This window comes from Tetranychus urticae, chromosome 3 (assembly GCF_039701765.1).
Source record: "Tetranychus urticae isolate SD_2017Ah chromosome 3, NJAU_TeUrti_SD_1.0, whole genome shotgun sequence".
In the NCBI taxonomy this organism is placed as follows: Eukaryota; Metazoa; Arthropoda; class Arachnida; order Trombidiformes; family Tetranychidae; genus Tetranychus; species Tetranychus urticae.
This window is the reverse complement of record NC_142960.1, coordinates 18,774,612-18,797,154: the sequence shown is the minus strand read 5'-3', so window position 1 is coordinate 18,797,154 and position 22,543 is coordinate 18,774,612. Positions and strand designations below refer to the sequence as shown.

At 31.3% G+C, this 22,543-nt stretch overlaps 2 protein-coding genes and 2 long non-coding RNA genes across 5 annotated transcripts; 2 read left to right on the top strand and 2 right to left on the bottom strand.

Moving 5' to 3' along the window:
* Positions 1-5,222: 5,222 nt before the first annotated feature.
* Positions 5,223-6,221, bottom strand: LOC107362904 (uncharacterized). The gene is made up of 3 exons (XR_001568760.3): positions 6,085-6,221; positions 5,498-5,906; positions 5,223-5,422 (listed from the first exon to the last, which is right to left on the bottom strand). It is a non-coding gene; the product is annotated as an uncharacterized LOC107362904 (long non-coding RNA).
* Positions 6,222-6,286: 65 nt separating this feature from the next.
* On the top strand, positions 6,287-11,028 carry LOC107363351 (uncharacterized). 2 transcript variants are annotated; one of them, XR_016200119.1, is made up of 7 exons: positions 6,287-6,647; positions 6,745-6,873; positions 6,949-7,290; positions 7,455-7,746; positions 8,806-8,967; positions 9,356-10,025; positions 10,136-11,028. It is a non-coding gene; the product is annotated as an uncharacterized LOC107363351 (long non-coding RNA). The 2 variants fall into 2 exon arrangements; XR_003082450.2 differs by having other exon boundaries at positions 6,296-6,647; positions 9,356-10,021.
* A 5,499-nt stretch (positions 11,029-16,527) lies between these two features.
* Fs(2)Ket (Importin subunit beta Fs(2)Ket) lies at positions 16,528-20,097 on the bottom strand. Its single transcript, XM_015930323.3, has 2 exons — positions 19,282-20,097; positions 16,528-19,029 (listed from the first exon to the last, which is right to left on the bottom strand). The coding sequence occupies exons 1-2, from the start codon at positions 19,975-19,977 to the stop codon at positions 17,101-17,103; spliced, it is 2,625 nt and encodes an 874-aa protein (XP_015785809.1). The 5' UTR covers positions 19,978-20,097; the 3' UTR covers positions 16,528-17,100.
* Positions 20,098-20,312: 215 nt separating this feature from the next.
* LOC107363146 (uncharacterized) lies at positions 20,313-22,493 on the top strand. The gene is made up of 5 exons (XM_015930324.3): positions 20,313-20,376; positions 20,458-20,507; positions 20,593-20,876; positions 20,967-21,151; positions 21,226-22,493. The coding sequence occupies exons 1-5, from the start codon at positions 20,347-20,349 to the stop codon at positions 22,168-22,170; spliced, it is 1,494 nt and encodes a 497-aa protein (XP_015785810.1). The 5' UTR covers positions 20,313-20,346; the 3' UTR covers positions 22,171-22,493.
* The last annotated feature ends 50 nt before the right edge of the window (positions 22,494-22,543 follow it).

Below are 22,543 nucleotides of genomic sequence, written 5' to 3'. Positions count from 1 at the left end.
TCCATTTCATTATTCAACTCACTTCTGGCTCTTCATGTATTTAACCACCTTTTTGATTAGCTTTAAAATTTTACAATTAAAGGGGTTAACTCAGCAAAAAAGTAGTTTAATTGAACATTTCTAAATATGAAAGCTTCAATGTCAAATGAAGAGTTTAAATTGTTTGAGACAATTTGTTAAAGGCAAACAATTGGATCAATTTGAACTCTCAATTTTCAAGGTGAAAATTAAATCATTAATCCAACAATTAATCCAATATTTTAAAGCGGTTCAAGAGTAGGATGAAAGATGAGTATTAATTTGATTCGGATCAACAACGGAAGCCTGAATGGTTAACCTAAATGTTGCCATTACAACATTAAAATTCAGGCAACAACTTACTATCGTTTACATGTTTACCCAACAACAATTAAAAGTTTAAAAAACCAGATTTTACCCAAAAAAAATAAAGAGTGAAAAAAGGTAAATAAATGTTGACAATTTACACCCAATTAGTCTTATATATTATTGGTTACCTTGTTGTTGATACAATCAAAGTGTGTGTGTTTTAAAGGTATTATAAGATGTTAATCTTACATCCTACTTATTGTTGTAATAATAGTAATGATGGAAAAATAATGAATGAACAACAATTAGAATCAGGTAACCGTTAAACTATATGAATATTAAGTGTCACCCAGACACAACAGACTAACAGTTAAATATTTATTTTCATATTAAATATATATATTTTTATTCAATCAATCATCAATAAATAGTCAACCTTGATTGAGGAGTGAAAAAAAGGTTATTTTATTGTAATAGCAAGAAAAGACACACACAAAGAGTTAATATTAAGATTGCTCAAGTGTTTATCTTATTGATATTTTTAACCAAGAAAAGGTAAACTGTTAATTGTATGTTAATGCGCCTACCTTTCCTTTAGTTGATTGTCCCATTGTAAGCACACAATCAGTCCAGAGTTTCATTAATTATTCAAGTTTGTGTAAAAGATTCAACCTTATCAGCTTTAAATCAAACCGATGGCTAAGGTTTTTGGTGCGACTTTTATTTCTGGTTATATTTCTGGTTTAACCAACACAAACAATGGTTAATGTGAAATTACCCGATCATGTTAAGTTTGATCTCTGAGTGATCAACTGATTATTGATAAACCTTTGAGTCAAATCAGTCCAAAGGTTTAGTCATCAAAGTAGTTACCAGTCAATATTGAAACAATGATTCACCTGATTGAACTGGAAATTTGTAACAAAATATTGAAAGTCATACAATAGGTGAATCCTTTCAACAAAAGTCACAAATGAAACTAAATCTGTAACATGAAGCTTTTCACGTGAAATATTGAATAATCGTTGCAAATATTCATTTACAATTGATATAGTTTGTCAGCTGAATTAAAAACAATCAGATCCTTAAATCATATCTCATTTCGTGTTTAGACTTAAATATCAAATGTTTACAGAAACAAATCAAGTTGGAATTGAAAGAGAAACCAAAATTGAACCCATTTCATTATAAACAACAAACGATCTTGTCTTGGAAATCCTGAATCTTTGGCTCTTTCCATCCTGAATTTAGAGAAGGTCTGAACTCTGAATTACAATTTTCATTAATTTTCATTAAAATGACTGACATTGCATGAAGGTTTGAACTGTAATCAGTGATATTGATCCCAATCAATATATCAATAGTGAAACTTGAAATTAGACTAAAAATAACGAGGAAAATTGAATGAACTGTGATCAAAATTAATAAACTGTTTAGTCAAAACGAAGCTAAATGTTGAATCAATTTAAAATCATTAAAACGATGAAAATATCTATTGAACTTTGATGAAACCTTTAACCACCAAAATAGCTTCATTTAGTCATCATTCCCTTTACATTGAACAATTATCATTATTAATAAATCAAATTAAATTAACCTTTTTTCTGCAATTATTGCAAATGGTTTAACTTGAAATACAGTTAAAGATGAATGTTTAAATGATACAGAAAAAAAATAAGATGAAAATTGAATCAACTGTAGGTGGCTTTAATTGAATCCGAATGGTTAACTTTTCCTTTCTCAATTCAATCTAATTTAATCAAAAATTACAATCAATACAGATGATTACCGCAAGAGAGAAGTTAATTTTGCTTCACTAATCACAATCAGATGCAATTGAAGCAAATGAATTATTATTCAACAAATAATCACTACAAAGCTAAAGCTAATAATTTTCAATCAAAAGCTAAACTTTCCTTTCAATTTGTTGAATCACCTTCATTAATCTGGTTAATCAGTTAATTGTTACTCTTTTACAAACCCTTTCCGATTGTAATCATTGAGGAAATCAAAATTTAATATCGATTGTTAATTGTATTTGTTTTCCCAACCTTTTTCATCTTTTTCATTTCAATTGCTTCTTCAATTTTAACGGTAAAAATTATTTTTAAATAACGTCTAATTGTAACTCTTATTATCAATCAGATGATTGATGAGAGTTACAATTAAACATTTAGCAAAACGTCAACATTTGATTATCATCATTAACCTTGTAAACTTGTTATCCAACAGCATTTAAGATTCATCCATCAGTTAATTGCAATTTACATTCAAAAATATTGTTAAAACAAAATTGACAAAAATGTTAAATCAAACAAAATTTACTAATCCAATTGATCCAATTTTTGGCTCAAAATGGTTATGAATTTTGATTAAACCCGATTGTGCGGTTATCCACTAATTATATTCATATTTGTGTTCATTTTAAATTTAAATTTGCTAAACATTGATTAGCTTTTAATTGTATTTTGTGTAAATCAACAGTCGATTGATTAACACTAATAGAAGTGTTTAGCTTTCATTTGTTGAATCAACAGTTTGTTTCAACCTTTTGCTTTCAAATGTTAAGTTTAATTGTTCAGTAATGGTTAATATAATAATGGCTTTTAATGATTATTAGAGAATTGATTTAAGATGATTTAAGGAAACATTGTATTCAATTTTGTTGATTAATGTAAAGATGACAACAATTAATGAAAAGTGAAAAGGTTAAATGTTTTTTTGCTTTTCATTTTAACCTTTTTTTGTTTCTACTTTTACTTCACCTGAGAAGCTTAAAGGTATTGAAAAAAAGGGCAAATTTTAAGGTAAGGAACAAGTTAATAGCAATTTAAATTAAGGTGAAAATACAATAATAGGTAAGATGAATGAGATAATGAACACAAAATAAGGATGTTAATTTAAAACAACGGGTTCATATCAACAGGAATCAACAGGAAAAATTAATCAGTTAATCCATTTATTTCAGCTTCTTCCTTCATCATTTAACATCTTTTGGCATCGAGATTACAATTACAATCACCATCTTCAACTATCAACTGAATCAGCGGTGATCTAAATTAAAACTGGTCAATTGTGTTTTGACCATTTAACCATTAAAAATATGTGAAAGTCTACAGTTTGGTGTAACAATTGATTTACATGATTACATTTGCTTAAAATAGTTAATCAAAAATGGGAATCGCTTTTTCCTAATACTTTCACTATCTTTAATCTTGGATAAAAACAAGTTGCTTTTGGGTTTTCTGGTTCATCTCTGTAAACCCAAATTTTTCTGGTCTTTCTGTTGGTTTGAATGGATTTTTGAAAAGACCAAAAAGTCAACAATTGACAAACTGAATAAACAGCTGTAACTCAAGGCTGGTTAGTACAGAAGCTTGAAAGTCTTCAAAGCTACCTGATTATCCTCAACAATTTAGTACAATTATAATCATTATAAGGTGTGCTGTCAATAATTTGGCAGTTAAGCTAAAACAGTTGACTCAATTTGATTAGTTACAATCAATTTTTAAATCCACCGTAACACAGCTAAAGATGGAGAAAAGCTGTTAAAAATAAGACTCGGAACAGAAGTCAGTAGACTTGATATAAGTTGTTACAATTTGGTTTAGCTGGTTTAATTTGCTAAATTGATTACGAAGATGAGGTTGATGATGATCAAGAGTAAAATATGAGATGAAAAATTTGTTTAAATCATTTAAAAGTTAACAATTTAACAAGAAATGAAAAACTGATTCCGATTAATGAAAGTAGCGTTAAGGTGTGTTGGTTAATATTAAAAAACCTTTACTTTCACTTTACCTCTTTTCATTTAAAACATTTCGCTTTTTTTTCAAATTACAATTTATTCTTGGTTATATATTTATATTGAATCAAATAAATATAATAAATATAACTAAATGTTGTCTAAATTAATGCGTAATTGTAAGTTGAGGTAAAGGTAGAAGATTAATCAGAAAAAAAACAATCCGTTTTTTTGTTTTTGCATATTTTTAGGAGCAACACTTGCAGCTTGATTAACATTAGATGATCAAAACCACATTAAAAGATTATCATAAATAATGTGAATCAAGTTGACCATCAGTTTAGACTCAACTTTGGGTTGAGATTAGGATTCAATTGACTTCAACTTGGCTTTGGGTTGACTGTTGGCTTGACTTTTGGGTTGACTTTAACTTTGGGTTTAGGCTTAAATGGTAAACAATTTGGATGTTAATCAAGTTGTGTTTACTTGTTTTGGGTGAAAAAATTTGAAAAATTTGTCAATTCATTGTAAATCAAATATTAGGAATGGGAAAAATATTAGCTTTTGGGTTTTGCTTTTCGTGTTTCCTTGAGTCGACCATAAACTCTGGTTTATTTTTGGGTAAAAGTGAGGTGAGATCAATTTTTTGAAACGTGATTATACATACTGATTTACACTGATTTACCATTGAGTTTACAGTTTTGCTGGGTGAACTTTAACCTTAGTGTCTTGACCTGGGATGGGTCCATTTGTTTCATTGGTAACCAACCTGTGAGGTTAAATTTCATGATTAGTTATGACTTTGTTTGGGCAACTTTCACTGTTTGTTTGTTTTTCTTGGACTGTTTATCATTGCAAATGTATTCTGTTGGTTGTAAATCAACTTGATTCAGTCTAATCATATAATATTGATAATTTGCTGGTATTGAATAACTTGCAGTACCAGACAGAGAATCAATGTTTTGTTTTTCAACCCGTTTTTTTTGTACAAGAAATGCCTTGAGGCTGAGGTAATCGGTTGGAAAAATGGTGTAATTTGAGATTATTTAACCATTATCATGCGATAATCACAGAATATGAATTTTTGTTCTTACCTTAGTTTTTAACACGAAATTAGATGTTGAGGGATTGAATTGTTACGAAGGAAAGATTAATTGAATTGAGGTCACATTTTGTTATTAGGTTTCCATATTAAATGTATCATGATGTTAATTTTGAGTCGAATTATTATTTATATTAAATAATATTATCGCTATTATCATTAACAAAACCGTGGTTATAAGTTTAGCTGTGAACAGTTTAAATGCTGGCCTCGGTCAGTTCTTTAAAATGGTTCAAAATGGAGTAAACCTACAATTAGATGAAAGGAAAGGCTTGGGTGATTTTCATCTTCTCGTTTCATTTGGCAAGTCATTCTTTTTTTACCTGATGAAATAAACTTGTTCACCTTTAACAATTACATCATAATGGTTACCATTTTGTGAGTAACCATCTATTAAAATACAGTGTATAAGTGTTGGTTGATACGTTTAGTCAAATATATACAACATTTAAATGTTGTATCAACTGCTCCACCCGAGTAATTTAAATTAGACCAGATCAATAAGCCTAATGAAATCAAATGTAACCTCACGGTTTATTCAGTCAAACACTTTAGTCTCAATCAATCAACAGGATAAACGGTTGGTGTTCAAGGATTAACTGCTTGTCAGCCATTTGTGTTGTCAATGCAAGTGTAACATTGTTTAAGATTGAGTGAATGTTTGGAGAAACAATTAACGCTTTCTTCTGGACAATTGGTAGTTGATCCTTTCAATCGGTCAATAGTTGATGCCTAGATGGTCACATCGGGTCGATAATGAAAAAAAAGATTAAATTAAATAGTATAAATGAAAAACACAAAAAACGATTGGTGAAAATGATGTTATGAATGTCCATTTGGTGTGGTTTCAACGCTTTTCTGGTCAGCTATCACTGAAATTAACAATTTAATTATCAAGTTTAATACTTACAGGTTTCAGGTTAATCAGATAATCAACATTTACTTGGAAAGAATTAACAGATCAATTAATAAATACGATTTTAAATGCGTGAAGCTTAAGTAAATACGAATAGTCTATTGAAAAGAATCAGCTTGGCTTAAAGTGCAATGGCTTGGAGAGATTGCTAATTGTAAGCCGTTAAAATAAGATTAATCGATGGCATATCGATGTCATGTGTAATGAATGAGTTGAACCATTGTTTTTGTTTTAAAAATGCGCCTTTCAAATCAAATTTATATTTGTAATTAAATTGTGTTCTAATCTATTCATAAATATATATTAATCATATCAAGTTAACAGTTTCAGCAACAACATCTGTTTTAGTGTTAAATATAAACACGTTTAGTAATCGTTGTATCTCTTTTGATTAGTTGGTCAATCGTTTATTGGCAAGCAAAGTGTATATGTAACCAGAAGAAGGCATAACAACTCATATGCATCTTCACATTCATCATCTTCAACATCATCATGGTGGTGATTATTTGATTTAAAACATGAATAACAAGAAAGAAAAAAGATGCTATTAATTCAAAGTAAACCAATTTTTCATCTTTAATCAGTAAACAACCAGAAATGAGTTAAATTTTTTGTGCACATTTTTTGGTTATATTTCATCTTTATCTACTTTAGGCTTAAAATACCTATCGATTGAATCATGATCAAGCAAGCTAATTTGGATGAACCACGGAAAGTAAGAGGCCAAAAATGTAGATAAAAATAGTAAATAATATATCGAATTTAACTGAATAACTGAATAATGTGAGTTAAGTCAAAAACTGAAACATTTAACCGTATTCTGACTTTTGTTTCTTCTCTCTCCCTCTATCTTTTCAGCAGCTTCACTCTGTTGATTGAACAACAGTAAACCTGCAATCTTGATTGTGGATCATCATGATAGGTGAATAAACAAACCATCAATGATGATAGGTCATCATCAATATTAAACTTCCTTGGTGGAAATAATAATTCGTGATCGATGCCTTTAGACTGAAAGAAAGACCAGCAAAGGGTAAACACGGCAGCAGCAGCAAAAACAAAACATTGTAACTCAATTAAAAAATGTTGGACATTTCTCTTCTTCTTGACCATTTTTATCATCATTATCATCAACATCAACAACATCATCTATCCATTTCATTTTTTAGCGAGAAAAGCAAAAGCAGGAGGAAAAAAAAGGTAATTTAATTTGTAAATACGATGTAAGTTGATTAAGATAAACACAATCACGATTAGAAACTTATTATTTCTGAATCATGTTTTTCCAATTTAATCGTATTTACGCTGATTCTTTGCCTTACCTTCTCTAATGATTATCAAACTGTGAACGATTGCTATTATAGTTAATTATAGAGTCCTACCTGTGGCCTGCTTGGATCTTTCATGATTAACAATTTTGACGGTTATATTGTGAATTTGGCCGGTTTTCAATGCGTTCCCCAACCACAGTTAACATCTTATTTTACAAAGCCATTGGTAGCCATCCGCAATCATCCAATCAATATACCAGAATCAATGGAATCTCATTACGCCGATTTCAAGCAATCGTATCTTTTTGTTTAATTGAAAGCAAATCATGGAATGCCATCATTAGCTGTTAATTAAAGTTAACATGGATTATCAATTTGACTTAAGGTAGGTGAGATAATTCAAGGTATTACAATCGTAAACAAGGGTTGGCGGTCAGCTAATTTTTGAATTGATTAGGTCAGATAATTAGCTCAGCCGTGAACAATGGATCAAAAAGTTAAATAACTATGATCTGTTGATTGATTCATTATATTTTTCATCCATTGTTAATCAACATGATTTCATTATAATGCTGTGAGTTTTGGGTTGGTAACACAAAATGCGTAGTATTGTAAGCCTTTCATGTTAAAAAGGTCATGATGATAGATTTTTTTTTCTGTTTCAGTTAATCATATCAATAATCAGTATTCATTTAGCTGTCATCTCATCATGGTAATTATCAACAATTCCTTTAACAGCAACATAATAGTTCAGTAATGTTAAATGGAAAAGTTCATTCTCATTATTGAAAGAAAAAAGATTATTGATTGTTTATTATGTCTATCAGTTTATTCATATTTTGATAATAACCTAAAATCGGAAGAAGACAGATCAAACAATTCATTTTCTGTATCAAATGGCTATCATGGTGACTTGATGAAATTTATATACAAAAAATGTCATTTCTCTTGTTGACTTTTCTCATGATACTCATGATAGTAATTCCGATGATCGCAGTTAAGGGTTAGATAATTAAAATTGAAATTGAGTCTCAAGTAAAAGTCAAAAATGGTCAAACGGTTAACAATGGCTGTTAATGAAATTGTTAACTGGAGTTGATTGAACTGATGCAAGCTATGATATTGATGATGAACAATGATTGAATGAAGGATGATGTGTTAACGTCTTTTTTCAAACAATTATACCTTTAAATTAAACTTAAAACCGTTGATAAGAGCTAAGTAGTTTGGTCAATGATCATTCAATTTTAATTGAGCTTGAAAAATGGTGGTTAGATTTGTTTCCATCTTCAAGTTAATAATAACAAATGTAACTACTGTTGATGGTAAATGATTTTTGGTTGATTAAGAGATTTTCCCGATTCCAAGATTGAGTGATGAAGATGAGTATAATGAAGAAACGTTAATCGATTATATATATTTTTTTTCTCATCTTTTTTTACAGGTAATCTGATCAATTATCAATTCTTAATTTCATCTTGTTTCTTAATATAACATGAATTTGATTTGGCCTACACGTTACAAATGGTTTTGCCGGATCATTTCTTCCGGTTAAATTAGTTAAATCAAATCAATTTCCTTATTTTTGGCTATTTAAAAGATCAAAGTAAAGTGTATTAAAAGAGTGATAGTTTAAAGTTAAACGATTTTAATCAAATCACACAATAGACTAGTTAATTGTAAAATCTGCAAATAAACTGAATAACGGGTTAAACAATCAGATGAAAATGATATTTCATTATGTATTTTTAGCATGAAAATTGAATGCTTTACATTAAAAGATGATTAGAAGCGTAATTTCATCTTCACACAACAGATTTAAGTAATTATTATTTCAACAATTTTAAATTTAACAAAAAAAGCTCAACATTCATTTCAATACAATATCATGAAAGAAGAGTATGAATTGTTATTTAATATGATTTTACAAAATCTAGAATAATATCAAACTCTGTACTAATATTTATCTTTTTTTTCTTCGTCTTTTTCAACAGATCCAAGCTATTCAATTACTGATGAAGCTGATCAAATAATTATCGTAAAGAATGGACAAATTAAATTTTTGAAAAGATGAATGCCTTTCATAAAAGGATGATTATTGTACAGTTATGATCACCCAATCGGAACCAAATTTTTCCTTAATTATTGTTGGTTGATGGTGATGATTCCATGACAGAAGGCTCAAGCAAAACATGATTTCCAAGAGAAAAGAGAAACAATTTCTATTCATTGGTCGTTGACAGTATCTTCCAGGGTCTAACAATGAAGTACAACAGGTTCTTTGAAAGGTGTACCTTGGACGAGAACGGCAAAGATGATGAAGAAAAATGAAGAAGAAGATGAAAAGGAAGAGATGACAACCTTAGGCGAGTCTTATTTCTACGGATCAGTTGGCTTGAATTGTATTGTTATTATTTGACAATGATAATAATTAATACGCAGTTTATGGTGACGTTCAGACTCTTGTATTGTTGAAATGATAAAATTAATAACTTAAGGTGGTTCCTTGGATAAGATGGTGAGGGGGACGAAAAGTGTGGATTATCATTGAACAAAAGGATCACAATCAAGGCAGAGAAAATTAAATTTATAAGAAGGCAAATTACCAAATTAATAAATCAACGGAAAGATGAAAAGGACATTTTTATTAGCAACTATCAGTGAGTAAGCTTTAATTTTAATTTAATGTCTTTCGGCTTCTTTTTTTTCCTTCTCCTTACCATTTGTAATTTTCATATTCTTATTCAAATTTTTGTCTTCCTTCCTTTTCTCAGATTACAGGATAATCCATGCATCTAATCAAGGTGGAGTCCACTAATATCCTTCACCAAAACCAGATTGTTAAACCTTTCATTATTAATAGGCGAGGATGAAAATTCAACTCAACGCCGTATCATCATCATCCCAACCATTTGATCGTATTTGGTTATCATCTCTTCTCATCACGACAATTGTTTATTAAATTGAATCACGTTGATCACCGCCATTTGTTTGCAGTTGACCAAATTTGATAACATGATTTGTCTATAACTTGGCCAATAATAAGGCAAATTGTTGCGGAAATTTGATATGGATGCCGCAATTTGTTTGAATCACACTTTTGCGTTGAGTTGATTTCCTATTTTCTGGTATTCTTGGCTCAAATTTGCTGGTTTAATTTAATATCATATTTGGTATCCGTATTTAATAACATTTAACGACAATCACGTACCTAAACAACGGACAACAAGAACAAAAACATTTTAAAATGGACTTAAATCAAATTACTTTGTTTAACTGGATTCACCACACATTAATATTAGCTAAAACAATAATCATCATCTCAATCTAATGTCCATTAAACTGTTTACCAAAATTATTTGCAACGTTAGATTGACAAAATGTGACAAAACCAAGGCAACTTTAGTCTAATCATGTAAATTATTATTAACATCATCATTTAATCCTTTCATCCTCTTCCTATCTAATTAATTATATTGTTATTAAATGCAATTGCAATTGACTTTTCTTGTTTTAATTATTGTAGTCACTACAATTAGACATATCTGTACTACTATCATAATGCTATTCTTGCTAAATCTTTTTCTGTATTAATTGTAAGTTAAATGACAACTTAACTCGTATTTCCTTTACTTTAATAGTGTTAATAATACAAATTTTCATCTACTTGGTAATATAATTTTTGTAAATCATAATAATACCTAACATCATGACTTGATTATTCAAATCAACACTAAAATGAACACTTCTCTGCCTTGTTAATTTTATGTCTCTCCCCAATTTAATATTTATTATTGTTATTTGTGTGTTAATAATAGAATTGAAATTTAATTGAAGGAACAATTAATCAATTATGATCTTATTCTGTATTCAAAAGGAAATGGTTACAATTTAGGACATGAACACCATAATCAAAATTGAGTTCACAGTTGTCCAAACGAAGAGACAAGTCAACTCAATGCTGAACAACACCAATAAACCTTGAAAGCAAAATACTGTATTGTGTCTAGAATTGTCGATCACTGTTATTTACAGGCAAATAATGATGAAAAGTTCCTAAAGAATTTGAGATTAATTAAGAAATTACCGTATTGATGCGTATCGTAGCACCGGGCTTAATAATGAGAATGTTACTCTTAAAGGCACAATTTTGTGACAATAGAGGCGCCTTTTAATAATAAGCAATGATCTTCGCGCATTTGCAGTGGCTCAAAAGGCGCTTATATGATGGCGTACTTTTTTATAAGCGCGGCGCCACGATACGCGTCAATACGGTAATTGTCAGCTCAAGGTTGGATGTGAATTATGTTTGAAATGAGCAGTTGGTTGCTTATTGAAACAGCCATAACAACCATAACCTTAAAGTATGACAACAGTGAACATCACTGACAATGGTTCACTGGAACCAGTGGCATTGTTTGATTTAATTGTGTATTTACCAAAGCAATTCATTGAAACGTGATTATTTAGATAAACAAATTAACAATTCTTAATCGTCAACCGTGATTTCAATTGTCATTTAATCTTTAAACCTCTAGTGTGGAAGTGAAGTTGAAACAATTCCGTATTTATTTGCCTTGAGCATTGGTTTAAGGTAATCCAACGTCTACATTTTTTTTAATGGTGAAGATAAAAGAGTTAAATTGTTCTGGGAATCATCAACACCACCAACACCAACAACATCATCAATATCAACAACATGTTGATCATTAATTGCTACTGAGAACCGGAACTGAAAGATGAATGTTAAACTACTGACAAACATTTTTACCTACCAGAACTTAATAGTGACAACAGCCTATATTAAGAAACAAGGAACCAAAATAATTAAACTTGAAGCCCATAATCAACTGGTGGTTACTTCTGTTAATTGTTAAGGTTGTTAACCAAATTAGAGTAACAACAATAATACATTGCTAATTTTCAAGCAAATTGCTATAATAACGGACAATAATCAACAAGTGTAATTGAGATGTACACTAAAGATTCTTAACATAATGTTTATGTTGAAGCTACCAGTTCGCTATCATGTTGCAATATATTTAACAATTTAACTCAACTATTTATGATTGATTGATTGTGAAGTCAGCTTATAAATAAATCTAATTTAAATGAAAGTTACTGTATATTTGAGTATAAACAGGTAATTCAGTTATATTTTGTAAATCATTTCCCCTAAACCCTTTTTGTTTTGTTTTTGCTTTTGTTTGTAAAAATACTAAATTCAACCCCAAAACAATTGAATTAACAAATGTTGTTGTTAATCGTTCCTAAACTTATCTTCATCGTTCATTTTGTTCAGCTGCTATCTCATCTTATTTTTAATTGTTTTAAGTTAATTATGAACGGATAGTTATGAGTAATTAAAAGAAATGGATTATCCAATTTAATCAATGATAAAAAAAGATGATAATCGCTATTAATTATCATCAAACATTGAACCATATTCATGTTATTGCATATATTTTTGTCTAATTGTAAATTGTGCTATTTTTTAATTTACTAATATTTGAATAGAAAAATTTTGATTAAAAAATTAAAAATTAATTTTCATTATAAATTTGAATTTTGCTCCAAAAAGGATTTGGATTCAATAAGATCTCAATATTAGATCCTAATGCTAATGGATTGAATCTATGAAACCGATCGGTTGAGCTCTTCGCGCTTACCTCAACTATTAAAAGTGATCAAGTTTAACTTTAATTTTGTTTAAGCCTAAAGCAATTAGGCACACCTTTATTAGGTCAGTAAAAATGGAATTAACTTGGACAATTAGTGTAAAGAATTAACAATTTGGCAAATTTATCCCTTTTGTTCACTTTTAATATTTAACTTCACCATAATGCAAAGCAAACATCGTACTGAATACAATTGAAAGTTTATTAAGGTGTATATAATAGTAATGATGATTATGGACCCAACCAATTGAATATGAATTGAATCTGCTCCAATTAAAAGAAATAATAATTCTAGTAAGTCAACAGGTTACAATTGATTCAATTGAAAGTATTTCAAATTCACAGATTGGAAAACCGTTTGAAAGACAAAACAAAAGGAAACAAAAGCTACATCAGGTCAACATTCAATCGTTAATCACTCATATAACTGATTGAATATCATTAACATGAGATAACATCATAAAATTTATGATACCAATCATAATAATTATTTAACTCACCCGATGAACTTCGAGTAAATAATATTGTATTGATACAGGTACAGAAATAAAGTGACCAAGTGCATTATAAAAACGCAATTGTTTAACTCTTCCTACAGTGACCTTAACTCTGTAACTGTGACTGTGATTGTGACTCTAATTAATGTTGGGTAGCTTTAATTGGACAAATTAATTTTCAAAATTGAGTTTCACAGCAAATTTAGTTGAATTAAGCTACTAGATTCTCAATGAGGAAGACCTTTCCGAGTGCTGTATCAGGAAGCCATGTTTCCATTCTCAGATTATGTTTACTTATTCCCAATTCATTCATCACTTTTCATCCTCATCTGTACAACAATTAAAATCGTGATTAAGATAAAAAAAGCTCTTCTCACCAAAATCATTGTTATCATCATTATTTTCAATGTTTAACTCACTTCCCAACTCGGTGTCTGGGTAAAGGTTACTCTGGTTGTTACCCAAAAACTGGTTAGCGTTGGCGTCTCAACAATCTCAGGTATTTGTTTTGAATGTTGAGAGGATGATGATGATGATGAGCTTGGAAAATGCTAGAATGATAGAGGAAGAAGAAAAAGTTAATTGGTTAAAATTTATTTAGTTCAAATTACACTCTTAAAGGTAACTTGAAATTCAAGTATTTTAAAGCTTAACCAGTCTGAGCAAATTTATTGGCTTGAAATGGATGAAAATTGTGTGAAAACTTCAACATTGACTTTTGTACTAGATTCATCATCATCATTATCATCTTGATTTGCTTCCTTATTTCAAAAACCTAATGAGATGAACCAAAGTATTATGATGATGATAATGATAATAAAGTTGTTTCCCTTTCATCCATATTCACACTTATACTTGGCAATCAGCTTAAAGACAATGGCTGGTTAACATTTACATGAATATGTAAATAATACTTTCTTTTCATCAAATTTGATTGTCTTCTATTAATCAGTTTATACCATTCAACCCGAGACAGTTGAACAATTTTAAATCCGGTTAAACATAAAATGCATATTATTAAATGATGATCAACCTTTCTCTCAATGGTTTTCCGTAATACAGTCAAGATTAAGATGAAAATGTAAAGACCATTTTATTATTTGCAAAACAATTGCCTGTTAACATGAACAATTTAATTTCCCTTCTCAACCAGCTTTACATCAGGAATTAACCAGTAAATTTAACATCATAATATGTTGTGAAAAAAAGCTTGATGATTAAGAATCACATAAGATGCGTTTCTTGGGCCAACAACAAAAACGGAAGGTGAAAATTATTCAAGGAAGAGAGATCTAATGTCACAGACCCAATGATGATGATGATAATGATGAACCTGATTATGATGATTATGGTTGCATTTGACCTTCAGATGACAATTGAAAGTGACATTTGGCTGGTGAAAGTGACAGAGTTAAGCATGCAAAGTTAATGCTTAGTTGACCTTAGATGTTTTATCAACGGTCGACTGGTCAACCGATTCTCATTATTAAATTAGTATTAAAACGTTTTCCTTTGCAACAATTGAATCAAGTTGAGATGAGAAAAAACAAGGAAGTTAATCAACGGTGAAAATAATTCAAGTAAAATTATCAATGTTTTTTGCAGGCTTTTGTTTTGTTTTTAACTTGCTATAAGATACCCTAAGGAGCTTTGAGAATGAAAACATTATTTAACTTGATTGTAATATCCATTAAAATAAACTCAATTTGCTTGATTTTCTTCTCATCCAATTTAAAATCCAAACCAGGAAACTATTGTATGTTAATGTTAAGAAATTAACTGATCAGAATTGGTTGAAAATGTTCGTGTTTGCCATTGAAATGAAATGATATTACATTGAAGATGTCAATTGGACAATTGACTGCAGAGTTTACATATTCTGTCATTTCTATCCTTATATTTGCCAATTTTGCTTGTCTTATTGTCCAATTAATTGGTAGGGTTGATTAATTGTCATCTTGTAATGGGCTTAATGAATCTTTCGGGTCCAATCAGTTGGTTGTGTATTGCTATGGTTAAGAGTTGCTTTCATCAATCATTTTGTTTTACTCGGATTCTCTTCTTTTTATTTCTTCTCCTTTTATTATTGTGTTATCATTTATTTTTCATTATTATTAGTATTTTCCTTTTGATTGACGTTTTATTATCTGATGATTGTAATGATTATTGTGAAAGTATTGCATGTTTCACTGAATTTTCAATTGAAATCAACTCTTTTCGCTGTTAACCTTAACCTTATGGGAAGTTAGGCTTGCTTCATTGAAAGTGAACAAGTTAGCAATTGTTAAGGTTAATCAACTGATCATCAAATTGACCAGGAAAATGATTTAAAGATCATTGGCCTTTACCTTAAAATAAAAGCCTAATAAGTATCACATAATTTTACCAAATGTTAATCAGCTTATTGTTTGCATTTTGTTTAATTGGTATTGGGATGCATTTTGAGATTTTTCCTGGTTTTCCGGTTCAAATGGTAAATACTTTTGCTTTTAAATTCAAAATTAATCAATTAAAAAGTGCTTTAATCATTTAAATTGAGGTAGGATTTATATTTTCATCAAGAATAGAAAATTTGAAAAAGGTATTTTGATTATAATAAAAAGATACCTTTAATATTGAGCATCTTCATTGTTGATCATTTACAAAGATTCATTATTGTATCAAAGATTGGCTCAAGTTTTGTTAGATGTTATTCAATGCATTTCAATAATAATAATAATTAATTATAATCAACTTAATCGTGTTCAAGGTTGATAAGCCTTCAAGCTGATTTGGCAACAGCACTTTGTTAATCAAATTGGTTGTCCAATTTGACTATGATCAATGTACAAATGTAATGTCATTCAAATTACACCAACAAATAAATGATTAAATCAACTGGTAGTTGGTTAACATTACAGATTTGGTTTCATCATGAAATCAATCACTACAATCAAATTAGCCAATTGTTTGCTTCAGCTCAGTTCAGATCAATTCTCACGATCGCAAAAATCCGCAATAAAATTTGACTTAATTTAATTTTTTAAGATGATCAATCAGTCCATTCAATTGACTCAGACGCTTTCCTTTTATGATTGTATATTGATTGTACATTGAGTGTGAGAATCAAATTGTCAACTTAATGATCATCTAAGATCGGCATGCTTAAACAAATGGATTACATTTTAATTACAGTGAAACCTCGCTTAATGCATAAAATCATGGGGTTTTTAATCAATCGACCAGAGGTGGCGTTGCAATTAACCAATTCAATTGGTCCAATTCAAAATATTTTTTTTTACAGTTGTACTGTTAATGCTGAAAAGTTAATATGAAAAACAATAAATGGGCTTTTATGCATTAACCGAGGCTTTACTGTACCAAGTTTACATTTATATAAATTTAGAATTTTTTCTAAACGAGTTCAAATTCCAATTCAGATTAGAAAGAATTGCTTTGCTTTCATGGATAAATTTGTTTTATGTAATTTTTTTCAGGTTTTAAAGGGGTGGTGTGTTTGTGTGATTGAGTGAGTTTGGATCGCAGCAGAGATATAAAAAATGTTTTCATTCATAGGAAGAGATGTTACAGGCCGATCTTGGGTTTACGAATTTCTTTGATAGCCCAGGTCGATAGCAATCTTGTCTTTGATGTTTTTGAATGTTTTCCTTTATTGAGTAATTGATGAATCACGTCAACGTCTAAATATTGAGTAACAGCGGGACCAAAAGCGGAACTTAGATCACCTATTAAACCAGCACAAGCAGCTATCAGACTATCAGTGATTTCGGGATCGGAAGCGACAATCATTATAAATTGAATCATATGGGAAACATGTTCACTTAGCAAATTCACGTCTGGATTTGGTTGCTCTTTATCACCTTTTAAACCTTGAACGATACCGGTATAAGCTTCGAGGCAATTTTCTCTCAACTCATTCATGTATTCTACTAGATCATAATCACTGCGATCAACTTGAAATTGGGATGCTCCGGCTAAAGTTTGCAAGACTATAGGTAAATATTTCTTAAATTCAGCTCCAACAGCCAGAGCAATGTCTCCAAATACGCTTAAAATTTGAGGTTTAACACTGCGATGAAGATTATCATTTGAGAGATTTTCTAATAATTGAACCATAATTGGATCGCAGAAAGGTAGTATTTTGTTGCCGATTGCTCGGCAAATATCACCAACAAGCCCGACTGCCGCGTTGCACACTTGATATTCTTGGTAATTTTTAAGACCTATAGCAAGGAAAGGACCAAAGGCTTGCATGTACTTGATGAAACCTTCACCCAAAACTTCGACTAAGGTACCAACAGCCATAAGCGCATCTTCTTGGACACCACCCGTTTTAACTGCCGAATTAAACATTTGAAGAAGTGCTGTCATAATAGCATCAGAGATCTGTGGAGCATCATCTGGCTTCAATTTTCTAAGAGCGGCTTGAAGTGTTGCACATAATAATGACTGGAGTTCACTATAGATAGCTCTCTCATTGCTATTGTTAATAACACTTGGTTGTGTCTCATAACGTAGAATTTGTTGAAGTCGACCCAAAACAACTGTTGATACTTTTTGAACGGCGGGATAACAATCTGTTGAACTATTCTTAATCAATTCCATTAATGCTTCATAAGCTGCTGATCTAAGGTTTGCTTGACCAGCATCTTGTCTTTCCGTTGTTTTCAGTAATTCGTTGACAATATACTCGAAATATTTGGATAAAACATAGGTTTGTGGTTCTTGGCCTTCACTCCCTTCATCATATGCTGCTTCAGCAAGTGAATTGAATGCCCAGCATACATTGGCTGCGACTCTAGGTTCAGCATGTAAACCTTTAAGGAGGGTAGTGATCAATGGATCAAGAGCAGAACCAAGAACAGAATCTGGGATTAATTCACAGATTCTACCAATAGTCCAAGCAACTGTGTCTCTAACAACGACACTGTTATCTTCCATAAGTTCTATCAAAGTAGGTAATGCTTGTTCAACGATGGGTTTTAATTGTGTAGGATCAGGACCTTCTAAAACAGAGCCGAAAGTCATCACAGCGGCATCACGGAATCTCCAATCTGGATTTTTGATATTATCTTTAATAAAAGGCAGAACATGGGGAATTATATCATCTTCACAACAGCTTGCCATAAGCATAAGGCAAACTCCTGCTGCTTTACATGGTACCCATTCATCATCGTCGTCTCCCTCTTCTTGTTTCGTTAAAGTGTGCATCAAAATTGGTACTAAATATTGAAGTGCTCCTTTCGCGTAAAACCGCGAAGTTCTTGCTGGAGGACGGCCTCTTTCACTAGCTTCAGATGCTTCTATTGATAAATCAACCTCTTCATCGCAAACGTTAGACCAAAATTCAATACCTTGAAGTGCAACTTCATCAATATCACTTTTCATGGCGTCCATAGTAATGGCAAATAATGCTGGGCCCATATAATGTTCCATGTGTTGATAATATAAAGACATTATTTTAACTAAGCATTGGAGTGCAGCTACTTTAACCTAAAAAAAAAGAAAAAAATGAGAGGTGAAATATGTCAATCATCAAAAATATGAATAAGAAATATGCTAAAAAATATGAAGTTGCCTAAGATTAAACTAAAAACATGTGGTTTAGAAAATCATATCGAATGATTCACTAAATCACAAGAACAAATCCAAAATACAAAAAATGTAATGTTACGTAATGATTAGGTCACATAAACATGTCCAAGGTTGGAGTCAGTCGGGATGAAATGAGCCTTGATAACTTACCTGCATGTTATCTGACTGCGTTGCTTCGCAAACAACTTGCATTATAAAATGTCTTTCTGAATCTTTATCAAAATTGGCTTTGGTAAACTCCAATGAGTTGAGAAGTGCATTGGTAGCTGCTAATTTAACATGGTTGTTTGTTTCTTCTTTTCGCATTCCGTGAACTATAGCTGTTAAAATTTCATTTGACTGTGAAACGAGGACCTCTGGATCAATATCCTGACAAATATAACCAATTGCTTCTAAAGTGGCTTCTTTCATCATTTCAGTACTATTAGGATTGGTAACATTTTGAGTTAAAAGTCCGATTAAATCGGGCCACATTTTATGTTGTAATTCAGCTACAGCTATATATGCGACACATTGTGCTGCTGATGATGGACGACTCGATTCTGTTCCAAGGGTGTTAATAACATTTGCTTTAACATGGTTACGCACATCTTCAGGAAGGCTCAACCATCTGAGCTGATATTGTGTTCGTATGTCTGGGTCTTTCGATGTGAGGGCATTTTTGAGCTGCAGACCTGCTGCTGTTCGAGCTATTTGGTCATTGTTGACATTAACGAGAACATCTGATAAGGCTTTAAGAAATCCAGGAAAATTAGTCCCCGCAGCTTGCTCCAAAAATCTTTCAGCTGCTTCACGTTCATTTTGAGCTGGAGATATTGTTTTACCTAGGATGATTATTAAATCCATAATGTATAGAGATTATTACGGCACAATTTAAGAGAACTGAAGGACAAAATGGTGTTAAGTGATGATTATTAGATGGTTATTAGATTAAATTGTGGTAAAAAAAACCTTTGCTCTACCAACGGAAGAATGTAACCGGTAACATGAGCTGAAATCCAAGTTTTAAAGGAAGCCATGCTCACTAGGCAACAATTATAATTGCGCTTTATTCAAAATGCTTTGTGTTCTCAATGATTCAGAAATTTTTCTATTGTCCACCAATAGATGGAGCAATTGCTAATTTTATCAGTTAAAATAGGAGATTACAAATTGCCGGGATGTTTTGTTTAATGAAACAGAAATGATTACAAATGTTGATTATTATGGTTTAAGATGTCGAATAGTGATGAATTTTTGAGCCAGGTTTGTATCTTTAATTCATTTTTGTTTTTTACCCTAATGCAACTCTATGTATTGACTAACCTTTGAAATCTCTTTCTTTAGGAGTGTTACATTTATTTACCAAGATTGGAAGGAATCGATCAAGCGTCCAGGTTTGTTTCCTTAACCGGCTTTTAGTGGTTATCACGTGTGTGTATATATCGTTTGTATCTTTTGGCTCTTTTTTTTTATTTTCAGGCAAACTCGATCAAAACGTAATTTAAACGAAGTAGATTCTGAAAGTGAAAGTGAAACTAATTATCGAACATCAAATAGAATGTCTCGGCCTACAAGAAAACGAGGTAGTGGTGAAGTTGAGGAGCCGCCACAGCACACTAACAAGGCTAAAGGAGGACCTTTGAGTGTTAAAAAAGTGAAGTTTGGACTAAACTATGACCCCGATAAGGACAACCTATCTTTCACACCAGTCAACCCTGACAAATATACTCCAGTTTCGGTCATTATTCAACCAACTTATTCTGGTATGTATATTTTTAAGGATTATTTTAGAGCTTTTGGAAAAAGTAAGTAAATCTGTCAATTTTTACTCACTTCGTTATTGTTGCTTTCAGATGCTGTCTCTGATTGGTGCTGTTTCCCACTAACCAAAACTCAATCCAAAAAGATAAATGTCGATAACTATTGTGTACTTTTGCGATTAGCTTATTTCAATAAGCAAGATGGCGGTTACGAAGACATTTTTGACTATGGAATGAACATTCGTGTTAATGATGTCGCCTTGCCTCTCACAGCTCCGGTTAGTATTTTCAAAGTCATTTAAGTCTCTGTTATTTCTATTTCAATTTATTTTAACCATAATCATTTTTCTAGACTGAAGAAGACCCGAATGCGCCTCTAGATGGTCCCGCTGACATCACACGCTACCTCATAGCTGAAGGGGCTAGTATTGAAAGAGTCCGAATTTCCTTCGATGGGCAAGCTAAGCCACATATTTTTTCGATTATTTTCTGTAAAAAAAAGAAGGATGAACTACCGTTTGTTAGTTTGCGGTATTTAGTGCCAAACCAAACTTTCAAGCTTGCTCATCGCGTTAATGAAAGATTTATGACAGATATGAACAAACTATTTCGCAAAGTTTATACTTTGTTGGATCCCATATCTAAGCAAAGGATTGAAACTCCTGTCCGAGGTGCGTCATGTTCACATGTTGAATGTTTTGATCTCAATACTTTTCTACGAGCTAATCGTCGTAAATTGGAATGGTCTTGTCCAATTTGCTCGAAACAACTAAAAGAAGATCAAATCGTAGTTGATGGTCTATTCAATTCAATTATTGCCAAAACTTACACATCCTGTACTGCGGTCGAGCTTGATTCCCAAGGAGGTTGGTCCCCTGTTTACCGCGAAAAAGTTTTCCGAGTCCGAACTGTTGATTTGGAGAATGACATCAGTGAAGGTGAAGACGATGAAGAGCCGGAAGAAGAGATCAGATCTCCCGAAGGACCCTTGTCTCCTGTTGACGTTCCACCTGAACTTGAAGAGCCAGAAGTTTCTTTGGAAGAAAATGAATTTCATGGTGGAATGAATGGCGATGAGCCAATGAATATTTCTAAAGAAGCTGAAACACAAACCGGCCATTTGTGGAGTCCTAGCTACGAGGGAGAAAATTCAGCCTCGGCTGGTGAAAACCCTGACCAGAGTGAGCCCGACGTGTTTGACCATGATACAAATGAAGCCGCCATTCATGGTAATCCTACCACAGTAATTCAAAGAGTCGATGATGACAGGTCACACGAGATGGAAGAAGCTCAATAACAAGCTCACACTTTATCTTATTCATTCCTATTTTTTCTATACTTGATACTTTTAACTTTGATTTAATTCAACATTTCTCATAATCTAGGTTTAATTATCAAATTTCTTGTCAAATCCCTTACCCCCGCACTATAAAAAAGTACTAAGTCCTTCATACAGTTCCATTTATCCATAAAATTTTCATTCTCTAATGCTTAAAATTTTACTATCTTACATGAACAAAAATTTTCTCAAATGTTTATTGAAAGCTGACTTAAAAGTTGAAATATCTGATAAATTTCATTCATTTTCCGAATAAAAATAAATCGAGTTAATTATATCAATGATGCTATGAAAACAAATCATTTATTATTCAAAAGTGAAAAATAACTAA